The following is a 24988-nucleotide window of genomic DNA, read 5'->3' as shown; positions in this document are numbered from 1 at the left end:
CACGTCTTCCTTTCCCAAAACTTCCACCCTCTTCCACCTTCTTGGTATCACTTTGACATTACGAATCGAGCAGTCTCTGAGTTCACACAGCCAGCACCATGGCAGACGAAATGGACGTAGACACGAATCTCTTTTCTGGAAACACTCTCATGGATGACAAGACTCGACGCATGCATCGGAATTCCAGCGCCTCTGACGTGGTTCGAGAGGACGGTCTAATCAGCCTGTCGGACAGTCGGCAGCAGGAAGTCACTGAGGCTGCAAAACAAGATCTGGGTGGCCGACCTTCCAAAGCGCCGGCCGCCAGCCACAAGAAGGCGTGGTCGGTAAGTACAAGGCTTTGTTATTCTACAAAATCATCGACGCACATCTAACCAAAATGACCCATGGCAGCTTCCAAAGTTCTTGAAGCCATACATAATCGGCAGTGATAATCACCAGCGCTGTGAAAACATGAAGATGGGGGAACTTTTCGAACGCTATCAAAACCTTCAAGGGGATCTCGAGGCACTGAAACAAACCAACGGAAGCCTCCTAAAGGCCCAGAGAACCGCCGAGGATAATGTTGTGCACCTGATCTCTGACGTCGAATCAACCAGAAAGATCAACGAGAAGCTCGAAGGCGATAAGAAGAATGCTCGCATCGAGATCGCTCGCTTGCGTTCCCTGCTAGATGCCGCCAACGGACAGCTTCAGGCACATGCACAAATGCACCGCCAGGAGAAGGCGCGTCTTCAAGCCGAGATCAGCTCCCTTGCCAAAACTAGCGAGGAATTCCGCGACATGCTTATTCCTGTCTCAGAGAAGCAGGCTAGTGATGCTGATATAATGCAAAGGTTCGCAAGCCTACGCTCCGATATCCTCAGACTTGTCAGACAAACCTGGAGCATGGCATTCAAAGACGGTGTTGATACTCGGCTCTTATCTGGCGACCAGCAAGAGTTCTTGAAATCCGAAATTCCTGCCACATACGATCGACTTCGCCAGGTGGTCTTTTCCTGCGTATACCGCAACATTCTTGGCTCGCAGAGATACTTTCTCAAAGAGGAACTTGAGAACCTTGAGCAGCTGTTCTTCAGGGCGGAGGGAGAGCTGAGCAGAAAGTCATCACAAGGTATACCCGACAACTACTCAAAAACTTATCTTTGTCCCTTTTTACATCTGCTGACATATTGGCAGAGAACTGTAAGCCCTTCATTGAGTGGCGGAATGCTACCTTCAAGGTGACGGAACCTTTCAGAGACCACAGCCGCCACTGGTCCTCTTGCACACAGGACCAAATCTGGAACTTCCTTGGCCCTCTGCAAACAAAGAGCGCGGATGCAGAACAGAACGGCAGAAAGAGATTGAAGACAATCTGTGACGACGCTGTGGAACTCAGCCTCATGATTCGACAACTGAACAACATTGTTCTTGTTGAGAATTTGGCCTATGCGATTGGCCAACCCCTCTCGAAGTTGAATCACATCGCTGAAGAAATGGCATGTGTGGAGGCGAATGACAGCCACCAGCCCGGTGTCATTGCATACGTGATTGCTGGAGCTCTCATCAGGCCTCCACAAGGGAAAATCAAGGACGTCATTGTTCTCGAGAAGGCGCACGTTGCCGTCTATAGGTAGGATCCAGGCATCATATGAGGGGAGGATGGCGAGGCATGAAGGTTGGATGCTGAGAATTGGCAAACGACAACACAAAATGATGCCGTGGATCTGATTGTTCGATGAAAGGGGCAAAGACGTGAGGGACTTGACTCTCAAGTCCATCCTGATACGGGAGAGCAGACTTCTGCTCTCGTTCATTGAGCACAAGGAGCACCGATGTTGGCTGTAGAGCACAGATGTAAAAGGTCGATTCTATTAATCGAGAGAAGAGACCCAAGGAGGCCAGGCTCTCCATAATATGCTACATAGAAATAGACCTTACCAGATGAGCATACTCGCAAGTGATTTCTGCACTGAGCCATCCTCATGTCTCACGGGGCTCCAGGCCCGTTTTCCAAACGGCGGCGGCCCCGTGTTGATGAGGGGTCGCGCAGGGTCTGCCACCTGCCAGTGGACAATTGCATGTTCTCAGGTGAACTGCAGCAGTGCAGGCGAGCGAAGAGAGAGGATAGGGAAGAAGGATGCCCGAACTTTAAGACTGACCGGTATGTTCACTCTTGCGTCCGAGTGGATTCAAACAGCTTCGAGGTTGAGAAGAGCGGACATATGATGTTGGCTGATTACATAATCACAGACATCATCTCCAAGCGCGCCGCCTCCACGTCGGCGAGGGGCGACATTGAGAGGTCTCCGTCAGTCCCGCCCTCCCAAACAGTAGTTATGTTTCACTGAACCGACCTCCACGCATATGGATGTGATAAACCTTCTTTGCCCATTATGGTCTTCTGGGTGAACTACATTATCAGGACGGCCCTCGTTCTCGAGGTAAGTAGCTGCCTTTGCCGCACCGTCACTTCGCCTCCGCGCCTCGAGACGGCCCATGAGAGCTGCAGCTAACTCTCCTTGATTCACAGGACTACATTGTCGAGCGAGTATGATTCGCATCATTACGCCCCTCTTCTACGAAACCCAAACTGACACCGACGATAGATCCTCCGCAGCCCTGGTTTCCACAGCACGGTCCGTCGAATCCATCGTAAAGTACAAGACCAGAGGCATGGCCGCGATCCGAACGAGCCGCTGCACCCGGGCGAGGCGACAGAACTGCCTGGGGCGAACGAAAACAAGTCCTTCCCTAAATATTTCGTCGAGGAGTTGATGAACCAGTTCCGTGGCTCGCCAACGAACCCGCCGCCGCCACCAGGCCCTCCTCGAAAGCCGAGATGAACCTGAACTTGCGACGAGTTGGTCAACAATAATGTGCAGCAAGAGGGCTCGCGAAACAAGGCATTCGCTACTCCTCGAGACATGTGTCAAATATTGGATCGCCCCGTTGGACGGCGAGAATGGCACTGCTCTGAGCCGATGACGAAATAGACGCGTCTTGCAGTACCCGAGCAGCATTTCCTGCCTTTCCTGTGCCTGCGGACGTCGTGCCCAGTAACAAAGGAACTCAGAATTCCCCAGGAAATTGGACAGATCTGTGTGTTACGGAAATGGCGACCGAGATCGTCGAAGCGCGCAAGACCATCGGGTGGTTACACGGCCTGAATCCAACGAAGGGAATCCCATGACAACGGCCGTAGTGGTTCAAGACAAGCTGGAAAGCTAAAGGAAAGCTACGAGGATCGTCGCTACAGTACTTGCGACATGTCACTGGCTTGGTTTCATCGAAGGTGAATGTTTCGGTCGGTCATGTTGGATACCAGAGCAATGTTTTCAAACAACAAACGAATAAGCATACTCCTCTTCACGATGCATCCGAGTCCTTGCGAGAGCCCTTCTTCCAGACCTCCTCAACTGGGCATCCTGGGTTTCCAATACATTCCCAGTGACCAATTCCATATTCTTCCGGTGCGACCCTGCACCCTCTGCCGCCACCCCCGACAATAAGATTTCCGGGGCGGTACGACTTGTCCGCACGCATCCTCCGAATCACACTCCCATGCACCTTCACGTCATCGGGAATGTCACGAACCTCTCCGCCAGGCAAGGGCCAGCGGATTGGTTTCCAACTGCCGTCCGCCTGTAGGTCCATCCGGCGGAAGGGCATGTACTCCATGATCTTCCATGCCAGCACCGACGTGTAGCTCATGCCGCAGTCGTGGCTGAGAGAGTCATGGGTGCGAGCAATATGGGCCTTATGCATCAGCTCATGGAAAGGATTCTGCTGAGGCTTTTCAGCTCCATTAGTATGACCAGTGCCGTTACTGGTGAAGTTCAATCTGGATTCATCTTCCGCATCCGGTGAGACTGGAGGGCTTGACGGGTCGACGCGGATGTCCGGGACAGCAGTATGCTGTTGGTCTGCGGGCGCAGGCTCACAATCCAAGACATCAGCACATCCCATGGCAACGACCTTCTCAGTGTCAAACTGCAGGCCAGCCTTCATCGCTTCACGCACCAGCCATACAAGTGGCACATGGCTAGTGCTTTTGGTACCCGATTCAACTGGCCACCCGCCACCAACATCGCCGTGGCCTCCAGCGAACCACACTTCATCGATGTCTTGTTCCGCCTCATCGTCCGATTCTGGCTCCTCGCCGTCATCGCCAGGCCCAGTCTGGGACAGGTTAGAAGCTCCATCATCGGCCGTACTACGCTTGGTCCGGGACTTTGAGCGAGTGTGCCTTCGATACGGCGCGGGCTGTCCGAGCTCATCCTGTCCTGGCACATCGAGCTGATCGGCCTGTGAACGCCGCCGGCCACGGTCTTCTTTGTGCATCGTAATGGCTCCTTTTTCAGTCAGACCTAGCTTTGGCCGATGGCGGTACTTCTCACGGATGCCATGTACCACCTGATTCTTCCTGTCATGCTGGTCGGCATGCTGCTGTTGTTGCTTCTTATTTCCTTGGCTCTGGTACATAAGGTCCTGTCGAAATTTCGCCCTCCGTTCATCGATGCTGACAGCATGACGAATGACTTTGGCCGAACTGCGCGCCGTGTACGGGAACTTACTCCTCTGCATCCAGGCTGTCTCAAACTTCGGGACTGAATTGACGGTGTCAAACAGCCCCAAAAAGCGAATTCTTCTGACAGGGCGGCTAAAAGTCTCGCGAAAGCCCGTCATAAACTCATACATCTCCGCCTTCTTCTTCCTGCCTTCGATGTCGCCCTCGCCAGCCGTCTGGCGGCACTGCCACTGCGAGAAGGCTTTCCACGCGAACGCGACCATCTCCTCGTTGCCGTGTGACAGCAGGCCGACATAGTCGAGCATCTCGGCCAGGAAGCGCGCGATGTACGCGCCGCGGCTGAAGCCGAAAATGTAGATTTCATCGCCCGGCGAGTAGAATCGCATCAGGAAGCGGTACCCGCCCACGACATGCTGGTCGAACGACGAGCCCACCGCACTGTCCTTGCTCTTCATGTACCACGAGCGGATCCGGGAACGCAGCGAGGTGTGCGAGAGGGACTTGGATACCACATAGGTGCCAATCCCGGCTGCACGAGCCGAAAGTCCGGAGTTAGCTCGTCTGATGTCTGCAGCTACTATTGGGGGCCTTGTGGTTCTGCTTACGCTGATAATAATGATACTGGTCATCTGCAGTTCGATCTAGCATTCTGAATATCTTCAAGATGTTTGAATCGCTCTCGTTCCCATGGAACTTGTTGCCGGTCCCATCGAAACACAGTACGAGCTTCCGGGGCTTGTGTCGTCGCCCCGGGGCTGCGCTGACGTTTCTGTGCATCGTGGGTCTCGCACTGGGGCTAGGTTCTCTGCTGGGTGCAGGAGTAGAGAGGAAGCCAGACCGGGCACCTCCATGCGTGTCTGGTTTAAGATAGGGACCAGAAGCCTGACCGCCTCCTTCACCAGTGGCTGTCCCCGTGTTGCGAGGAAACGCCTCTTGCGCTGCCGCCATCTTGAGTCGTGTGTTGGGTGGCTGTCTTTGTCCAATGATACGGAAGATCTCACTCTATGCCGCACCTCGCGTACATGCCCAGTTGAGCGATGAGGGGTCGGAGACACTGCATGCCAGTGGTACGAGCATCGATTTACAAATAACCTTTCCTCGGCCTCAGATCACCACTCATCCCGTCTCACCGGTGAATGCGTGGCCAGACGCCCATCGATGCTGATACCCAATCCCGTTGGCTGTTGATTCGGCGTTACTCTCGACCATTGATCTATCACAAGCTGATGACGCATTTTAAGCCAGCCGCTTGAAAGCCAGGGCGCTCCATTGTTCCCAGATCAGCGATCAAGGCCAAGTAGCGGCTGAACATCATGGAAGACGATATTTCCCGAACGGGTTCTGCGCAGGCACGAATTGGAGATCGCCTGCATGTCTCGGCTCAATTTCCAAGATTTGCTTGTGCCAGTCAGCCACACGCAGGACCCTTACTGTAATTGATGTGCGATTCTGACATGGTGTACAGGGAGGGGTTCGGGAAGCGTACCCATTGGTCACTCCAGAGCCATGTTTGCCATCAAGGGTCGCTGGCGACATATTCGCCATGACACCTTGTCTTCGATCGCACGGCTCTTCGCGGCGCTAGGGAGCCGGGACGGCCCAGCGACTTCGACCTGCTCCGTTCCAACAAAGAACAGACGATCCCCGCCGGTCCCACGCCGTCCTACAATGATATGCGCCAGTTAGGCCGGAGGCTTGCTTCTTCTGGGAACACTTGCACCTCATTCCTCGGACGGCTGCAGCTGAGAGATAGCCTCGCTTCGGCATTTCTTTTAGCATCGTACATCCAGCCCTTGGCGTTTTCTCAGCCTTTATCCACTTCGATTCGATGGATCTGCATGTTTATTCTGACCGCGAATCATATTCGAGGCGATCCATATCGGTCAAGCGTGGCTGGTCTCATCGCAGCTGAGGACGGGTGATCATCACTGAGAAGAGCACCGGGGGAAGCGACCTTTCAACAACGGACGACCGACGCAAAGCCACGTAACCCAGCTCAACTGGCACGGCATACGGGCGTCCACCGCTCGAGTGGCCCCCAGATAAGACACACACAAAGAAACCATTAGCTGGGCTGGCTTGGGTGACTGATCGACACCCACAACAGCATCCCTGACCACTCGGATCATGCCATCGTCATCTCGATGGGTGACAAGGCTCCAGGCGGGGTTGTAATACTTGATGTCAAGGCGGGACACGCATTTACCGTGGGCTTTGAGGGCGGAAGTGCGCTTTCCGAATCGCTTCCCTCAAAGCAACATTGCATCAACTTGGACCACGATCAGGATTGTCAAACTCGAAAGAAGTGACTTAGACCTGCTATATCTCATCCCATACACACCTTCGACTACGTCTAATGAAGGTGTTCATTTGATGTTCTACAGGTCGTAGATTACGAGAAAAACCACCTCGTCTCCTCATCTGAACATTTCTGGGGTATACCTAAGATTTAGCCCATGTACACCCAAAATGGCACCTCACTCAGAAGCAACAAACGGCGCGAGTGGCAATTACGGCGTGCTTGAATCAAGATCGAACTCAAAGCCCGTAAATGAGTTCGCATCTCCTTCTGGAGGAGACGCGCCATTGGCAACTGCACAGCACCACAAACCGCTGGGAGCTGACCGCGATGGCGTCACGGCTGCTTTCAAACGGTTTGCACAATCCATTCATGATCCTCGACGACCTTTGCCCACGCAAAGTGGGGATGGGACGCTGAGTACGAGGAGGACGCAGACCGGACTGAAGGTGGATTTGAAGCATCTTGGGTGGAAAGGTATGAGCAGTTCTAAATTGACTTCCACAAGCGAACATGGACTGACCATTGAGAAAGATGTCAAGACTCTGGTAGATCTCGTCAAGAGCAAGATCCACAGCACTGAGCCACTCGATGACAAGACCATGCTTATGGAGCGCATTATTATGATAGTCGCTGGGCTTCCCACTAGGTCTAGGACTCGAGTGTTGCTGACAGATCAGTTCATCAACGAGCTATGGTATAGTCTGGACCATCCAGTGCTCAATTACATCGGCGACAAGTCCATGTACCGCGCCGCGGATGGCTCCAACAACAACCAGCTATTTCCATCAATGGGCGCAGCGGGCACAACATACGCCCGCTCGGTCCGTCCTACTATCATGCCTCCTGGTGCCTTGCCCGACCCGGGGCTAATTTACGACTCGGTGATGAGACGCTCCGACAGTGGGTATAAGAAGCACCCCAACAATGTCTCAAGCATCCTGTGGTATTGGGCCACCATCATCATTCATGATCTCTTCTGGACAGACTTCCGCGACATGACAAAGTCCAAGACATCGTCGTATTTGGACTTATCACCGCTGTATGGCAGCAACCAGGAGATGCAAGACACCATCAGAACGTTCCGCGACGGGATGCTCAAGCGTGACGCGTATGCTGACAAGCGGCTCAATGGTATGCCGGCGGGTGTTTCTGTCCTGCTGATCATGTTCAACCGGTTCCACAACCACGTCGCCAAGAACCTCGCACTCATTAATGAGGGCGGTCGTTTTACGCCACCTCCTGGTCCGCGACCGGGTTTATCTGATCCACAGCCGGTCAACGACGACAAGGAACAAGATGAAGCCCATAGGACGAGTGAGGCCGCGTGGAAGAAATACGATGAAGACCTCTTTCAGACAGCTCGACTCGTCACTTCTGGGCTCTACATCAACATCACGCTGGTGGACTACGTCAGGAACATCGTCAACCTTAACCGCTGTGACACAACCTGGACACTAGACCCTCGTCAAGCGATGGGCCGTGATGCCGGCACCACTAAAGGCGCCGACGCTGGCACGGGCAACGTCGTCTCGGCCGAGTTCAACCTGTGCTACAGATGGCACAGCTGCATCTCCGAGAAGGACGATCGCTGGATCCAGAAGTTCTATGCCGAATTGTTCGGAAAACCCGCCACCGAGGTCGGCATGCAGGACATGGTTATGGGCTTTGCAAAGTTTGAGAAGAGTATCCCTGAAGATCCTGCGGAACGAACATTCGCGGGTTACCAGCGTGACCCGGCCACTGGCAAGTTCAACGATAATGATCTTGTGGAATGCATTACGGAAGCCATCGAAGACTGTGCCGGGGCTTTCGGCGCGCGCAACGTGCCGGTGTCCATGAGGCCCGTGGAGATCCTGGGCATCCTCCAGGCTAGGAAGTGGCACGTCGCAGGACTAAACGAGTTCCGCAGGCACTTCGGACTGAAGCCTTATGAGACCTTCGAGGAGCTCAATTCTGACCCTGAGGTCGCCAGCTGTCTTCGCCATCTTTATGAGCACCCCGACTTTGTGGAGCTTTACCCCGGCTTAGTGGCGGAGGAAGCCAAACAGCCGATGGTGCCTGGCGTGGGCATCGCCCCAACGTACACCATCTCCCGCGTCGTGCTGAGCGATGCTGTCGTCCTAGTCCGAGGCGACAGGCACTACACGACCGACTACAGCCCCCGGGCACTGACAAACTGGGGCTTCAACGAGGCGCAGTACGACCTGAACGTCAACCACGGCTGCAATTTCTACAAGCTGTTCATCCGGGCCTTCCCCAACCACTTCAAGCAGAACTCTGTCTACGCGCACTACCCCATGGTCATCCCGCCCGAGAACCGCCGCATTCTGACCTCCCTCAAACGCGCCGAGCTGTTTACTTGGGACCGCCCGGCGTATAGCCCTGCTCGTGTGGACGTTGAGTCTTCTGGCGGCTACAAGGAGGCGCTGGGAAATGCTGCAAAGATCCAGCAGACCTGGCGCGAGGGAATTAGCTCACTCCTAGGCAAGAGTGGTATTCGTTCCACGGTCAAGGCTGACTCGTCCTACTCTAATGGAGAAAAGAATGGTGTGCAGAAGTCGTCCCCCGGCGGGCTCTCGGAGGCGACCAAGGGATTCTACAAGCAGACCACGGAGCGGGTACTCAAAGAGAAAAGCTACGTGCTTGGCGGTATCCGCATGGTTGACGTTGTGCGAGACGTGAGCAATGTTGTGAATGTCAGTAGCTTTCTTACCTCCCTTGCCATTTGTGAGAAGCGTCTGTAGTTGACTTCTTCTACTTAGGTACACTTTGCCTCGCGGCTCCTTAACCTACCTCTCAAGACCGCATCAAGCCCAAAGGGTATCTACACCGAAGAAGAGCTGTACGCCGTACTAGCACTAATATTCATCACCATCTTCTTGGATGTTGATCCCGTGAAGACATTCCCCAACAGGCAGGCGGCGAAGACTATCAGTGAGCAGCTAGGCAAGCTCATTGAGACCAGCACAGGTCGATCGTTCAAGAGCTACTTCTCCAGCGGCAAAACAGATTCGGTTCATAGTCAAGGCACAGACATGATCAAAGCCTGGGGCAAGGGCGGAATGAGTGCGTCCGATGTTGCTTGGGGTCACATTTTGCCCACAGCTTGTCACCTGGTGCCAATTCAGGGCATGTTGGTGAGTCAAGTATTCGACGTGGTCGCAATAAGCTACTTGAGCTTGAGCTAACTTGATGACAGTTTGCCCAAGCGGCCGACTTCTACCTATCCCCAGCAGGCAAGGAACACCTACCGAAGGTTCAAGCACTTGCCCGTGAAGCATCCTCAGGTCAGAATGACAAGCTGATCCTGGGCTACATTATGGATGGAATCCGGTTGTCAAGACGCACTCCTACACCAGAAGATACTCTTGACTCTGATGAGTCACAGAAGATCACCCCTACGAGGGCCCTGGATGAACATCCCGACTACGGACTGGGCTCCAACCCTCACCTGGCGCGTGACGTACACATGGCGGCCCTGACGGAGATGTTCCGAGTGGTCTTCAGCAAGAAGAACCTCCGCCGCGCCCCAGGCCCACAGGGCGAACACAAAAAGGTTGCCCAGGAAGACGGATCCTGGGCGTACCTGACCGAAGACTGGAGCAGCATTTCGCCTCTGCCGACATCGATGCGGGTGTGCTGGGATGAGAACTAACTAGACGCGGCCAGGCACGCGGGTGCGACCTAGGCACGGCAGATCCCTCGGGTGGTGGAAAGACGTTGCACCCAATTTCCGGGGAGGGAACTATAACAGGATTCTATTAATGTCATGATATCCAGTCCAACTGTACCCGCCACCTGCCCGCATATCCACACGAACACGCGGAAATCTCTTTTCCTTGCACCGGTGTGTTATTCCCGGTCTGTAGCGCATTATTGCAGGTGACAAATTTCCTGGCTTGCTACGCACTGCTGCTGCCGTAGCATTCGACCGAGTTTGTTCCTGAAGCTCTGCCTTTACGTTTCCGATTCATGTTTCAGCTCCCAGCCTTATATGTGATGCGTGGTCGATCCCATTCATTTCCTCAGCGTGTGATTCTGCCCAAATACCGTCGCACCCGAATGCACGGTGCGCGCGAGACGAAAACTTTGTCCCTCGTCAGCACGCATCCTTCCGTTCGTGGGTCCCGCGTATCCCCCCGGCGAACGTACTGCACGTTATCTTTGTAGCCGCCGAACCCCCAGGTGCGATATGGCACCTAGACATATAGAATAGAGCTGCCGAATCAACGAGCAGGGATCCGGATGTGAGCCTATCCGGAAGGTTACCGCGGTGCAACTGTACACGGCCCGCCGGGAGCCTGGGCGAGGCCGTGTTCGACTGCTGTGGGATCGACCCAGGCAATAAGATATAGAGCTACACATCTCGGCCGAGAGCTTGTTTTGGTTGCCTTGGGCGCTAGACGCGCACACCAACCAACCAACCAACCACCCACAACACGAGATGAAGGCACGTCCACACTTCGACCTGCCAAGTGCTTGTCGTCCGCGCCCGGTGGTCCCGCGATTGACAGCGTGAACGGACCGTGATCAACATCATGTTTCTTCCCTTCATAATCTATCTGTATCAGCGGTCACCCCTGGAGAAGGTCGCACACGAGTAACTTTCGCCCTGAGGATTTCGAACATTGCACGGCGGGCGCGATGAAGGTCCCCAGAGAGAACATCAAGTCCACCGGGCTGAACGTGATTTACGAGCCAGACGTTCGCACTGATGTGAATCTCGAGTATGAATTCCTCGTTTAAGGTCAATTTAGAGTCTTTTCTGACTTGATGCAGCATCGTTTTCGTCCACGGGCTGGGAGGCCACGCGGTGAGGACATGGCTTCACACGCCAGCCCGCACGGTCCCGGCCAAAGAGCCGGTATCGACAGATGTCGCTCCGTCACAGGAGCAGCCAGCGCGAGCCATGTCCATGAAGTATTTGACGTCTCCAAACCAGAAGAAAGGTAACACGCTGAGGAAGCCCCGTACCGGCGAGGCATCGCCGCGATTACGAGTGTTTGGCTCGCCGTTCCGCCCGCGATCGGTAGACCTCTCGGAAGGCCTTGGGAGATCTAGAGAGGAGATTACGGTTTCGAGGTCAATCAGGGCCCCCAGGCAAGGTTCCCGCCGTGAACGTCGCGCCCCAGCGCCAAGGAGACCGGTTTTCGAGGAATGGGCCGACGAAGAGGACGAGATCGACGGGATGAGAGGCCGAGGAACTTTCTGGCCTTCCGACCTGCTCCCGGACTTATGCAGCGATGCGAGGGTGTTTACCTGGGGATTCCAGACCCGCAAGGCCGACGGGCAGCTCGTTCCGGGGCAGCTGGATATTTTCAGCCGAGGGAGGGAACTGCTCAGCGATGTGCACGACTTGCTCGCTTCGTACGGTGAACATGGCCAGCGTCGAGAGGTGGTCTTCGTAGCCCACAGCACGGGCGGGATAATTGTCAAGGAGGTCAACACGCGAGCCCCCCAAGATTCACCCGGTGATTTCCACCTGAGCTGACATTTATTCCAGATGCTGCGTCTCGCCTACGCGTACGAAGACACCCACTGCGAGCCCTTACTTGCATCGATAGCAGGTATAGTCTTCATCGGCTGCCCGATGAGGGATTCAGCTAGTGGTACCATAGTAGAGGCCATGAAGAGCATGGCAGCCGCGGCGATCGGTGTCGAGATGCACGACCATTTTCTCCAGGAACTTCTCGGCGGAGAGACATCCCTAGCTTACGAGGGCCGTGATGCATTTGAGGAGATACGGCGAGAATACGGGTTCCAGGTGAGGATCTATCGAGAGACCATCGTCATTCCGCCCGTGGACGACACATTATGGCCATGGGTAGCTCTGGCACTCCGTCGCGACTCGGAATTGTTGGAGAGTGCAGCGGAGAACACCGAGTATATCGAAGCGGACCACCTGAGCATGTGCAGATTCCCGTCGTCGGGGCATGATGGCTATCGCTCCATCTCTTCGTTCCTCCTCAGGCTGGTGCACCATCAGCTGCTTAGAGTAAGAGACTCCATTTTCTCTCGCGGTGCAATGTTAATCTGAAAGACTGCTCACGGCCCATCTCATACAGAAGCACCACTTGACACCGGAAGAGAAAGTCGCCCTGCAATCACTCTCAGCACCTGGGAGCACAATAAGTCAGCCTTTCGAAGCGCCAACACCACCTTTACTTTCTCCTGATGTGCCCACTCGTAAAACACCACCCTGGATTCTCAAACATCCAGCCTTCGAATCGTGGTACCACCGCAAGAACCCTCAAGACCGCCACAAACTCCTCTGGCTGCACGGTCCGGCAGCGTGCGGCAAGTCTGAGCTCCTCTCGTCCATTATCTCGCACATCGCGACCGAGTGGTCGCCTGCAACCCACAGCAGCGCCATCATCACCGCCGTCGCAGAGGGCCAACCACTGCTCGAGTGGGTGATCCAAAAGTCAGACGGGGCAGATAACCAAATACACAATCGACACAGCTATATCACCACACCTCCGGAATACACGGACAAAAGCGGCAGCCGTACCACCACCACCAGCAGCAGTGCCACCACCACCACGCCCACGAGTGGCCCGACACATGAAACAGCCACCCCCCTGCGTGCCATTCTGCAGCAGCTGTGGGCGCACGACCCGCGGCTGCGGAACCTAGTGGGTGGGCAGGCCAAGGCATCATCCCTGCTGGGCAAGGGCGCAGATTCATGCGGCGGGCCAGCCAGGACGCACAGTGACGCCGGGGCCCAGCAGCCGCGGCCGCAGGCGTCCAAAGTCTATTCTCGGCGGCCGAACAGTGGTCCCGGCGACGGGCATGGTGCTGTTACTTATAATAATAAAGAGGGCAGTAGTAGTCAGGGGGCCCAGCTATTCCGGGCACAGCTCGGTGATGCCGGCGACGCTAAGGAGGGAGACCGGACTGCAATTGAGAAGCACAGCACTGGTGATGATAATGATGATGATGACCACTCCTGCAGCCCCGAACAGAGGTACCTCGACGACGCGCGCGTCGTCTCGTTCTTCCTGGAGGACTACCTGCGACTCGAACTGCCCCAGACCCGAGCACAGGCCAGCGAGGAGGGCAGCCGTGCGGCGGGAGTGAAAGCCAAAGCTTCAGCCGAGGAGGAGGAGGAGGGCGACAACAATAGCGATCACCCCAGCGCTGCTGCCGCCGACCTCCCACTAGATACGGCCCCTACAAAACCAGCGGCGGTCGTCCGCACCCCAGGCACGCGGCGCATCTTCGTCTTCGTCGACATCGCGCCCACGACCACCAGCGCCACCGTGCGCGACCTCCTGTGGTGCCTGAGCCAGCTCGCCCGGCGCAGCACCACGCTGAGCATCTGCGTCGCGTCGGCGCACGCCCCCAGCAGCAGCATGGCCGTCAAGTACAAGGACGCACGCGCGGACGCGTACGCCGCCGCCAGCGGGCTGCGCAGCCCGCTCAGCGAAAATGCGTCGGTGGACGAGGACACGATGCTGACGGTGGACGTGCCCCGGTCCAACGCCGAGGACGTCGCGGACTACATCGAGGCGAACCTGCTCCCGGACATTGAGGACCGGGCCATTCTGGCGATGAAGCTGGCCGAGAGGTCGCGCGGCGTCATGTTCTGGCTCGAGCACGCGGTTGCCATCGTCAACGACGCCAGCGAGGACGGCGTCTCGGGGGAGATTGTGTGCAGCATGCTGGACGACATTGCGCCTGCGTCGAGGAACGACTCACTGGCAGCAGGGTCGAACCCCACGCCGCCGTCTTCGAGGGGCCGCAGCGGATCGTCGTCGTCGGCTATGGCTTTTAGTTCAGACCCTGGCCAGGCGAGGCTGGACGACTTGTATGCTTGGAAGCTGCGGCGGCTGAGCGTGGGCGAGGCGAGGGCTGCGCTGGTGCTGATGCAGTGGGTTATGCTTGCTCCTGAGGCGCTGCGGCTGAATGAGCTGCTGGTCGCGATACGGCTGACCATGTTGGTCTGGCCACAGAATGGTGGTGAGGCTTATGGTCAAGGCGGAGACTTGGGAGTGAAAGCACTCGACATCGAGCCACCGATGAGCCTGAGGGACCTGCGACGAAGGCCAACCGGAGGAGCAGAGGACGTGCCGGCAGATAGCCCATCACAATTTTGGAGATGGGCGCGACGAATATCGCAAGGGCTGGTGAAGCTCGAAAGCGAGACGAGGAGCACGACCAACAGCAGCAACAGCAAGGTCTCATCCGAGCCACTGGGCCTGCAACGCGTACTCCCAGCCCACGAGTCGGTGCGACGGTTCTTCCTCGAAGGACGAGGCTTCCAGATCCTCACACCACCACCGCCCCCATCATCATCATCATCGAGCAAGACAAAACCCCTTCCACCACCAACACCAGACCACCTCATCGACACAGCCTACTACGCCCTGCTACACACATGCCTAGTCTACCTAAACATGACCGACTTCGACTCCCTAAGCCGCACAACCGCACACTCCCGCACCCCCTCCCAAGCCCAACTGACCACACCCTCTTCCGAGCCCCCCTCCGAGGCAGAAGAAGAATCCACCCGCCTGCACAGGCGCAACACCGAAGCCCAGCGCGCCCTCGTGACGTCCTCGTACCCGCTACTCCGATACACAGTCGACAACCTAACCTTCCACCTGCTCCGGCCGCGCGCCCTGCGCTACTTCCCCCCGCAGGCCCGCCTGCTGCACCTGCTGACCGCCAACGGGTGCCGCATCTGGCGGCGGTGGACGCGGCTGCTCGGCGTGCCGGACAGCGACGGTGCGATATCCTCAACCACACTAACAACCACATCCGCAGCAGACGCCCCAGCCGCGGTGCTAGAGAAGGCGCGCGCCCGCCCCAGCGCCGCCGCCCTGCTGCGCCCCGTGTACGGCGCGGCGTTCCGGCTGGAGCGGGTCCTGCGGCGCGCGAGCAAGACGGCGCGGGAGCAGACTGCGCAGGCGGCGCGGGCGAGGATGCGCGCGAGGATGCAGAGGCAGCGGAGCGCGCGGAGCTTGAAGGGTGGTGGCGGTGGTGGTGGTGGTGGTGACAGGGCGCCTCCTACGCCTAGGACGCCGACGCGGCCGGCGATGGTGCGGTCCGCGAGCGAGTCGAGCGTGGTGTTTGCGCTGATGGGCGGAGGGGACGATACAGGGCCCAAGGCGCAGTGGTTGGTGCCCAGGAGCCCGCGGTCGCCGAGGGTCAGGAGTGATTCGCTTGGTTCGCTCGGGTCGTCGCCGATGTCGAACCCGGCGTCTCCTGTGATGCTTGTTGGGATTCAGGAGGTTTGAGTGGGTTTCTAGTTTGGCGTCCGGAGATTCATAACGAGATGGATATCTTGTGCCTAGGATGGATTTCTTAACTTTGCGACTATATAGAGATTCGCTTGGGAGAATGAATAAAGAGTGTCTCTGTGTGAAACTACCGTGCAACTATTGGTACTTCAGACTTGGTTCAGCACCTTGAGGATACGACAATTTGCATTGCGTCGTGGAAAGATATCTATAGACCATTCTTGACATGGGGTCCAGCAATCATAGGGACACCCGCTTTTCCTTCCCACCCCCACTCATCCTCCAAAGTCGCACGCCTACTAATACAATATTTACAACAAGCTCTCACCCAAAGCACACCTGACCAGACTGCACCCTGCGCGCACCGTCTCGCTGGCGCCAGGGTCGTTCTGAGAGGCGACCAGGCTGGGGTTGACCTCGACCAAGTCCATGGCGATCAGGTTGCCCGTCTCGTGGACGCACTCGGCGATGTAGTCACCCTCGCGCAGGGTCAGGCCGCCGCGCACGGGGGTACCGGTGCTTGGGGCCCATTGGGGGTCGAGGGCGTCGACGTCGAAGCTGAGGTGGATGGGGGTGTCGTTACCGATGTGGGCGAGGGCCATCTCCATCACGCGACCAATGCCGTGTCTGTTTGTTAATTGTTAGCTCTTGTGTCTCCAACAAGCGAAGATCAGTCGAAAGAGTGATTCCTTGTACTCACCTGTCAATGTCAAACATGCTGAATGCCTTGATGCCGTTCTCCCTCAGTATCCTCTTCTCGCCAGCATCAACGTCCCGCAAACCGATGTACACCAGCTTGCGCAGCGACAGACGGTTCGACTCTTCCAGCCAGCCAAAGTACTCCTCCTTGTCCTCGTTGGCCAGCCCCGTCAGGAATGCGACGGGCATGCCGTGGATGTTACCCGACCCAGACGTCTCGGGGGTGTTGATGTCTGCGTGGGCGTCGACCCAGATGACGGCGATCTCGCGGCCGAGCCTCTCGCGGATAGCCTTTGCGGTGCCGCCAACTGTGCCGACAGCGATGGAGTGGTCGCCGCCCAGGGTCAGCACGAGGCGACCCTGGCTGGCGTGGCTGTAGACCTGGTCGGCAATGCGGCGCGTAACGGCGGACACAGCCTTTGGGTTCTTCATGCCGCGGTAGGGCGGGTCATTGCCAGGCGTAGGCACCAGGTCGGTGTAAAGATGGACGGTGTCGTCGCCGTGCAGCTTGTAGCCCAGCTCGTCGCGCAGCTGGGTCAGCAGGCCGGACTCGATCAGTGCCGAGGGGGCGGCGTCGACGCCAGGCTTGCACTGGGTGGAGAATTGGTGTAAGTCGAGGTTAACAAGGGCAGGGGGGAAGAGGGGCAGGGAGAGAAGTAAGAAGATCGTACCTGTCCACCAGAAAATCCCACAGCTACCACACCCAGGTCCTCCGGGTTAGACAGGAACTTGGCCTTGATCATGCTGGTGTTGAGTTCCTTGTAGTGGTTGTAGTGGCCGTACGAGACGCTGGCCTTGCGCTTCTTGTTGGCGCTGCCGTTGCTATCGCCAGCCGCGACGGCAGTGCGGTCTTCAAGGGTTGGAGGGACCATGATGGGTGGTATTTGAAGGGAAAGTGGTGGTTAAGTCTATTACGGGAAGTGACTTTATTCCTGAGGAATCCTGAGGAAGAGGAGCAGGAGAAAGAGGCGGTGGTGTCTTCCTGTCTGACCGACCGACTGACTGACTGACGGCGCCGTTCGGCTCGGCTTTGCGGGCCTAAGGGAGACGGGCAGTGGTGGTCTAGTACGGTACAGTTCAGTAGCTCGCGGGATTGACGTTGGGACGTTGCTAGGGCGCAACGCAACAACCTTGGGTAGTTCGGGAGGAGCTTTGAACACCCCTTTGGCGGCAGGCACGAGGTGGACTGAAGCTGGCTGGCTTGTGATGATCAGCTGCCTGCCAGTGTTTTTGACTGTCTGATTGATGACGACGGTGAAGACTGTTGTCGTGGGGGTTGTGCTGTGCTGGCTGAGGGATAGAGAATGTGTGTGAATTATCGACAATAGATATCAGATCTCAATTGCATCGCATTGCACTGCACTGCTCTCTGCCGTCTATGTGCCGTCAACCCATCTCGAACGAGAAGGAAAGGCGGGAGTCAGCCATCCTTTAAATAGACAGAGACTCAGAGACCCAGAGGGGCAGAGACAGAGACTGCCAGGTCAACAACAGGAATGAGAATGGGCGTGGGCATGGGCATGGCATGGCATGGGCAATAATCGGCCAACGGAATGGGACGGGTGAAAGGGGGCGCAGGACCAGAATGCGTGCAAGGAGTGCAAGGAGCGAATGGCCAGCTGACCGACCGCCTATCTGCCCTCCGCAGGCGCCATTTCGTAACAAATTGAGTAAGATCAAAGTCAGACCAAGAAGGGGCCGTGATGATTTTTCGTGGTGTTGTCCCCTAAGTGCAGGAGATGGCTATACCTGCACTTAGGGGAAACTCCAGTCGCGCCCAGTCGCACCCAGGCTGGGTCCCCGTCTGGGGCTGCCCTTGTCCCCCTCCGCGACTGGGCGTCCCCCTCCGTCATCGGGTCCCACCTGCTGCTCTCGGCTGCAACTCGCTCCACTCTTTTTCTTATCAATCCACACCTTCCCTCCTTAGGACTGACTGCCCACGACAGCCATTGCCTACCACTGCGCTTGTAAATGCCGTATCCAGCCGCTTCCACATTTTACCGTCTCTTTTTCTTACTTCCCACCAATGTTCACCTTCAACAACAGATCACGATCAACTGGCATAAATGGTTGCCCTCTCCTACAGATGCAACCACTATAATATATCTGCTCAATTCATTTGTCACCGCTACGACCATCATCTTCCACTCTACCCTCCCATTTCAGCCGGTATTTCATTCTACCGTATGCTTACCATTGTAGTATTTATGTGATGATGAAAATATAAAGACTGTCCTTGAACTGCAGCCAACGTGTTCTTCTCTGCCAATTGGACTCGAGATCTTCCAGGTAACAGAGCCTTGAGTGCTGACTGACTGGGGATGTGGCCATGCTCTGTTCAAACTACCAAAAAAGAATTAGAACCCTTCGAGACGAATGTAAGCCTAGGACATGGTTTTCTCTTCCTTGCCGCTCCTTCAGAGATGTTTAGAAAGGCAACATGCCACTCTGCCTTCTGATAAAAGTCTTCCAACCACCTAGGTATCTAATACCGCAGCTCTTTCTACACAGGACAATACGGATGATCGAGTAATGTACAGTCAATTCTGTGTTATCCCGCATCTCGAGCGTCGATGCCTGGTTTTCCATGATGGCAATGCGCGGAGTCTTCAGCAGATGTAGATATCTGATGACTGCCTCTGTCTACCCTCGAGCCGTTCTTGGAGGCTTGCTCATCAGATGGATAACAGTCAAGTGGTCTCTGCAGCAGTACAAAACAGGCGACGGCTCAGCAGAGGTTTGATTCTTGCTCACAAAGCCCTTTTCAGTACAAGAATTATTTGATTGTGCGACCAGAATTGATATGACGGGTGTCACTGGGGCCGTTTTTGCTCTTCTTCTTAACGCACACTACAACGCCGAAGTGCTGGCTTAGAAGATTGCAATGCAAGCTGATGTAAGATGCTCCGTCTTCCGGCCTTCGTCGTACAAGTGCGGCTGAACTGCCACTTATTTACATCCCCGACGTCAAGCTTGTTCATTACCATCCGCCGCACGTTGCGCAATTCGCGTACGCTGTGATGGATCCTTTTCGAGGCGGCCCGGTTGTCGGCAGTCGACAAAATTTACGTCCTGAGCCAGAGCTAGATCAGGATGGCACCTCTCGCCGTGCATCGCCCAGTCTAGAAGCAGCCGAGGAAGCACTTCGCACATGCGACAACGCTCATAATTGTAAAGAACAGAGCGGCTTGACAGCACCCACGCGACTGCTAGATGTCGGCCAAGATGAATCAGACCAGATCAAAGTGATCATATCCGCGGAAGAGGACGAGCTGAACCAGAAAACCTCGAAGGCTTACGCAGCTCTGTCATACTGCTGGGGAACCTGTCCCGCCTTCAAATCAACCCAGTCTAACCTATCTAGTCGTACGCGAGGATTTTCACTATCTGAGATGCCCCTCACTCTCCAAGACGCCGTGCAAGTTACAAGGAGGCTGGGCCTTCAGTATCTGTGGGTCGATGCATTGTGCATTCTCCAGGACTGCAAACAAGACTGGCAGCGGGAGTCTGCGCGGATGGGAGATGTGTACGGCCATGCATACATTACGATTTTTGCGTTCGCCGCCCGAGACTGTGAGGGAGGCTTGTTCTTGCCTGCGGAACAGATTTCCCAAGCAGCATCCCCGTACATCTATCGGATCGAGCCACGTTTCATGGATGAGCCACTCAACCTCCGCGCCTGGGCGTTGCAGGAATGGTACTTGTCGCCTCGCAGGTTGATGTTCACGTCCTGCGGCCCCATTTTCGATTGTCTACACGGCCCGGAACATGAATATATATGTCCATTCTCGAACGTTTACAGCCACAGGCCTCTTCCGACTTGTGAACTGAAACCTTTGGATTGGCAAATGATGGTCATGAACTATTCTACTCGGGATCTAAGTCATACCTCGGATAAGCTCCATGCCATTGCGGGCCTGGCGGGGCAATTCGACAGACTCTCAAATGGTCGAAACGGGCGTTATCTTGCTGGGATCTGGGAGGCCCATCTGCCTTGTTCACTACTCTGGGTGCGCTATAACGAACCAACACCAGTCCGAGCAATTGTCGATAGAGCACCTTCCTGGTCCTGGGCCTCAATCGATGGGCCCATCAACTTCGTCGGTTTGCGGGAAAGGGGAGATTGGGAAGTCACGGCGCAGATACTTAGCTGTGATCTACACCTTGCCGTAGAGGAAGAGCCCCTTGGGCCAGCAACTTGCCGTCTCCGAATTCGTCACCCTATGAAGTCACTACCGAAGGACGGCTTGAAGGTGGTTCCGAATTTACTGCTGAGATTTAAAACGAAGGAAAAAGTTATCGATGCCGAACTTCGATTGTATTCTGAGGGAAGTTTGGCTGTCAGCATATGGGGAGATGAAGCGATGAATCCCTTTGTAGAAGGTACAGATGCTCTGCATTTCTGCGCTATAATGAAGAGTAAAGTTGAGGCTCGGTTCTGGGGACTACTACTGGTAGAGGTAGATCACGCTACTTTCCAGCGTATCGGATGCGGGTGGTGTATAGCATCATGGTTTGAAGACGCTGTTGAACGCGACGCAGAGATTATTTGAAGCATAATTTCGCTTTTATCCATGGTCCATGTGTGGGCATGTGGCAAGTCTATACAACATGGCCACCACAATGCTGAATAGCGCCTGAGGAATTGCTTCATGCAGCACTCAGTTGGCAGCGCCCCCCGTTGAGTTAAGCCTCCATCGGACCATGGAATATTTTAATGGTGAAATTCATTGGATGAAAGTTGTCATGCGCTGCAAAACGGGGCACAGCAACGGCCTTATATATATGAGTTGATGACCTTGCCAAGCCCTAGATCGCAGTGTTAACGCAGGCTTCCGTGGTCAACCATGATTGAAACAGCAAATTGTTACATATTTATTCCCACTATAGGCGAATTTTGTGTATTTAACAAGCCCTCTACAAAACGTATTGAAACAGGCTTCATGCCTGGGTATCCCCTGACCCGCGAACAACCGAAATACAACGATGGTTTTATGGTCGAACTTGAAGACGTATTTGATAAGATTGGCCTTTATGGTCCCTCTATTTTCCATCAAGTCTGAAAACTCAATGAGCTTGTATTCACAAATTTTCAAACCATATAATGCGTTTCTGGGAGTGTGACTGAGCCTACTTGCCTCATATTTCCGAATAAGAACTCCACCGCCTGCTTGCGCGGAGGTGTGTCTTTCTCTGTAGCAAGACACAAAATTGTAATTCTTGGCGTGTTTGTGGCATTTAAGGTTTCAGATTCTAGCGTCAGGAAAATTATAATACCATCTGATCAACTACGTAGGCAACAGTCTGGTCCGTTGGTCTTGATGGGCCCAACCCTGGCATCGTTTGTCCGCTCAACTTGCATCTCATCACATCACTGGTATGGAAACAAGCCACTTGAGCTTTGTAACTTAGGGTGTGAGAATATCTTGGCAGTAATTGTTGACGATCTGTCTTGTGACGGTTAATCCCTGGTTCCCATAAGCGGGTTGGTTGATGAGTGCCTCATGTTGAGCGTTGGTTACCCCAGGATTTAGGCAGAAGGCGCACCGCCGCAATGAGTCCCTCCGAAACAATCGCATCATTGTCGCCCTGGATAGGCTATGGATGCTTCAATTGAAGTGTTCGATCGAACTTTAAATTTGACAGCTTTCTCTGTTAAGACCATCACTCTCTAAAGATGGCATCAAAATTGGACTGCGTTCCACCAGAGATCCTCGTGCGCATTGCGGGGATCCTCGACACTGCGCACCCAGCCAGCCTTCTGGCCTTTGCGTGCGCCAACAAGGGATGCTATGTCATTGCGAGTGTTTTTTTGTACCGTACGATCAAGATCACCATCGATGAGGGGCAGCAGCTAGCACATGACGTGAAAACCTTGGAGATGATGCTTCAACGTGACGACAGCTTTGCACACGTTCGCCGCCTTATCCTCCTCTGCAAGAGCCCAGGGACACGCTATCGCTACATATCGCTCGACCCGTGCGAGCGAATGGAGGATGATCTGAAACTACGAGGATGCTGGGATCTCTACCGCTCAGAATCGCATCTATGGCCGTCCAACACCGGCCGCATAGCTGACAGTAGGTGGCAACAGCTTGGCCGCTTGGTGAGGCAGCTCCCGGGCCTTACCGATCTATTCTGGGCCAGTCCTCAGAATCTCCAGTTTCCGCCACCCTTATTACAGGCACTACACGAGGACATACCGCGATGTCGTCTACATCACTATAGCTTTCACCTAGACAGCTTAGATGGGGAATCTAGCCACCCTCATGACCTCGCCACTGCCAGATCCCCTTGTCTATACAGTATTGGAGATTTGTGGCACTGCGATCACACAATGCTCTTGGCGGCAGTGCAAAGATTGCGGCCTCCGCGGTTGAAGAGGATATACCTCTGGAAGAATAGCAGTGGGATCGGGTGGGATTCAGATAAGTGCCAGAGGCCGCAATCCGTGCTTCGCGAGCATATTCAGCTGGACGGGCCAGAGTCTCCCCGTTCTGTGCCAACCGACTTAGTGTCCACTCGAACATTCGGCGACATGTCTGCACTGCGGGTACTCAAGCTCTACATCGTCGTTTCTCCAAAGAGCCTGCCACCACCAGAGATTTTTACCTCGCTGGTCACCTTGACTCTCACATGTAGCACGGATGCCAACTCTCGATCCAAGCAAAGTTGGACTTATACTGCCTTCTTCCTACGACACCTCCCACGCCTCGCCACCCTGCAGCTCCGAGAATGGGACCGGCGTCAAAGCATCCAGCCATGCCTTGGTTCGAACCTGCGGACCCTGGAACTCTCCACGCGTCGGCGGAGCTCAATTTGGGAGCCTCTGAAAGACGATATCCTCCGTCATATTGCCAAGTGCTCCCCTCATCTCGAGAGCCTCGCCGTAGAGGTCCGGCGCTCACGCGGGGACGCGGCCGAGGTAGCGCGTTATCGAACTTTAGGACGCCTGCCCCGGCTCCGGCATCTTGATCTAACACTGGACGCAGCACCTCCAGGTTTCTTCTATAGCTGGGATGCGAACGGCGTCATGACTCACTATGACACGGGCATTGAGACATGGTTCGACGAACAGGACAAAAAGTACCTAGACGGAAATCTCCACCCGCTCCGCGAGGGCCACGCGCGCGACTTCCTCGTCAACAGCGCCATCGACGCGGCCCTGGCGCGCTCCATTTTCGAGGTCATCGACGGCGCCAAAGCGAAGAGGCCTGACGGGCTGGCGCCAGTGTCGCTGGAACGGCTCAGCTTGCGCGTCTCGGGAGGTAGCTCTTTCAAGGAGCGACGCGCGGTAAACTCACCTACAGGCTATGTCTGGCCATTCTTGACTGCTGTGCAGCGGACATGGCTGGTCGAGAGGGACGTACGAGATTACGCACGGGGTGTTCTTCATGTGCACGAGACCAGGCCTTGGGTCAGGACGAGCTGCTTAGGGATCCCCCGTGTCGAAGAGGAAGAGAAGAGCCCGCGGTGGATGGCCATCTGGCGGCGGATATGGCCGAATGAAACAGAGGGGCGTGTCTGGTGGGATGACTGGGAGAGCTTTCCGCTTGCTTTGACGCCTGAACTGCCGAGAAATGGTGACTTGACCTGCTTGGAGTCGAATAGCCGTGAGCCCTTGAGAACTCTTGAATTGGCATGGAATAGAGTACTCTAGATGGAAGTCGAAGAGTTCATCGTATTTGACCGCGAACCATTACCAATCGATGTCGTCTAGATTTCCCCCCCTTTTTCAGAAAGATATGCACTTAACATAACGAGCCTGTCTTCAATCTTTGTGCGATCTACCTGTCCTTTCATCCTACATACACCCAGTAAGATAGACATGCTATGCAGATATCGTGAGGATGCCATCAATGTTGCATACATGAGTTTGTGAAGGATCAATACGATTCAACAGGCTGCTTGACATCTCGACAGGTTCCACCAAAAGGCTGCAGTCGCCGCCCCATTTCAAGGTTGCGATCGTGGAGAAAATCCTTCTCCATCTGGCGTGCAAGCACACCAAGATAATGAAAGACGATCAGTCAAGATAGGTTCCAAAGATTCCCTAACCGGCCAAAACCAGCTAGGAGTGGTCATATTATAGTTTTCAACTAGCAAAAATATATTCTCAGGCGAACCTTCACTGAATACATAAAGCCCGTGCACCAGGATGAAAAGAGAGAGAAGTAAGAGGGAGTTCGAGGACAGAGGGCGGGGGACCGCAATGGTTTATGTACTCCT

General features: G+C 55.2%; 6 protein-coding genes across 6 annotated transcripts; 4 read left to right on the top strand and 2 right to left on the bottom strand.

Annotated features, from left to right (window-relative positions):
- Nucleotides 1–98: 98 nt before the first annotated feature.
- Nucleotides 99–2828, top strand: J7T55_011250 (uncharacterized protein; the record flags this gene model as incomplete). The annotated part of the gene is made up of 9 exons (XM_053133134.1): nucleotides 99–326; nucleotides 394–1114; nucleotides 1180–1615; nucleotides 1728–1826; nucleotides 1917–2146; nucleotides 2236–2293; nucleotides 2408–2426; nucleotides 2516–2533; nucleotides 2592–2828. The coding sequence occupies 9 exons, from the start codon at nucleotides 99–101 to the stop codon at nucleotides 2826–2828; spliced, it is 2046 nt and encodes a 681-aa protein (XP_052988922.1).
- Nucleotides 2829–3351: 523 nt separating this feature from the next.
- Nucleotides 3352–5461, bottom strand: J7T55_011249 (uncharacterized protein; the record flags this gene model as incomplete). The annotated part of the gene is made up of 2 exons (XM_053133133.1): nucleotides 3352–5042; nucleotides 5119–5461. 2 exons carry the CDS (start codon nucleotides 5459–5461, stop codon nucleotides 3352–3354), a joined length of 2034 nt encoding a protein of 677 aa, XP_052988921.1.
- A 1521-nt stretch (nucleotides 5462–6982) lies between these two features.
- Nucleotides 6983–10470, top strand: J7T55_011248 (uncharacterized protein; the record flags this gene model as incomplete). The annotated part of the gene is made up of 4 exons (XM_053133132.1): nucleotides 6983–7289; nucleotides 7347–9511; nucleotides 9578–9952; nucleotides 10015–10470. The coding sequence occupies 4 exons, from the start codon at nucleotides 6983–6985 to the stop codon at nucleotides 10468–10470; spliced, it is 3303 nt and encodes a 1100-aa protein (XP_052988920.1).
- Nucleotides 10471–11459: 989 nt separating this feature from the next.
- Nucleotides 11460–16057, top strand: J7T55_011247 (uncharacterized protein; the record flags this gene model as incomplete). Its single annotated transcript, XM_053133131.1, has 4 exons — nucleotides 11460–11542; nucleotides 11595–12246; nucleotides 12319–12810; nucleotides 12881–16057. 4 exons carry the CDS (start codon nucleotides 11460–11462, stop codon nucleotides 16055–16057), a joined length of 4404 nt encoding a protein of 1467 aa, XP_052988919.1.
- A 314-nt stretch (nucleotides 16058–16371) lies between these two features.
- Nucleotides 16372–17631, bottom strand: J7T55_011246 (uncharacterized protein; the record flags this gene model as incomplete). Its single annotated transcript, XM_053133130.1, has 3 exons — nucleotides 16372–16687; nucleotides 16761–17350; nucleotides 17431–17631. 3 exons carry the CDS (start codon nucleotides 17629–17631, stop codon nucleotides 16372–16374), a joined length of 1107 nt encoding a protein of 368 aa, XP_052988918.1.
- Nucleotides 17632–22436: 4805 nt separating this feature from the next.
- J7T55_011245 (uncharacterized protein) lies at nucleotides 22437–24479 on the top strand (the record flags this gene model as incomplete). The annotated part of the gene is made up of 3 exons (XM_053133129.1): nucleotides 22437–22839; nucleotides 23113–24372; nucleotides 24427–24479. 3 exons carry the CDS (start codon nucleotides 22437–22439, stop codon nucleotides 24477–24479), a joined length of 1716 nt encoding a protein of 571 aa, XP_052988917.1.
- Nucleotides 24480–24988: the final 509 nt, after the last annotated feature.

The sequence above is a fragment of the Diaporthe amygdali genome (assembly GCF_026229845.1).
Source record: "Diaporthe amygdali strain CAA958 chromosome Unknown NODE_35_length_488319_cov_65_809586, whole genome shotgun sequence".
In the NCBI taxonomy this organism is placed as follows: Eukaryota; Fungi; Ascomycota; class Sordariomycetes; order Diaporthales; family Diaporthaceae; genus Diaporthe; species Diaporthe amygdali.
Note: the sequence above shows the minus strand (reverse complement) of the source record. Positions and strands in the feature narration are given on the sequence as shown.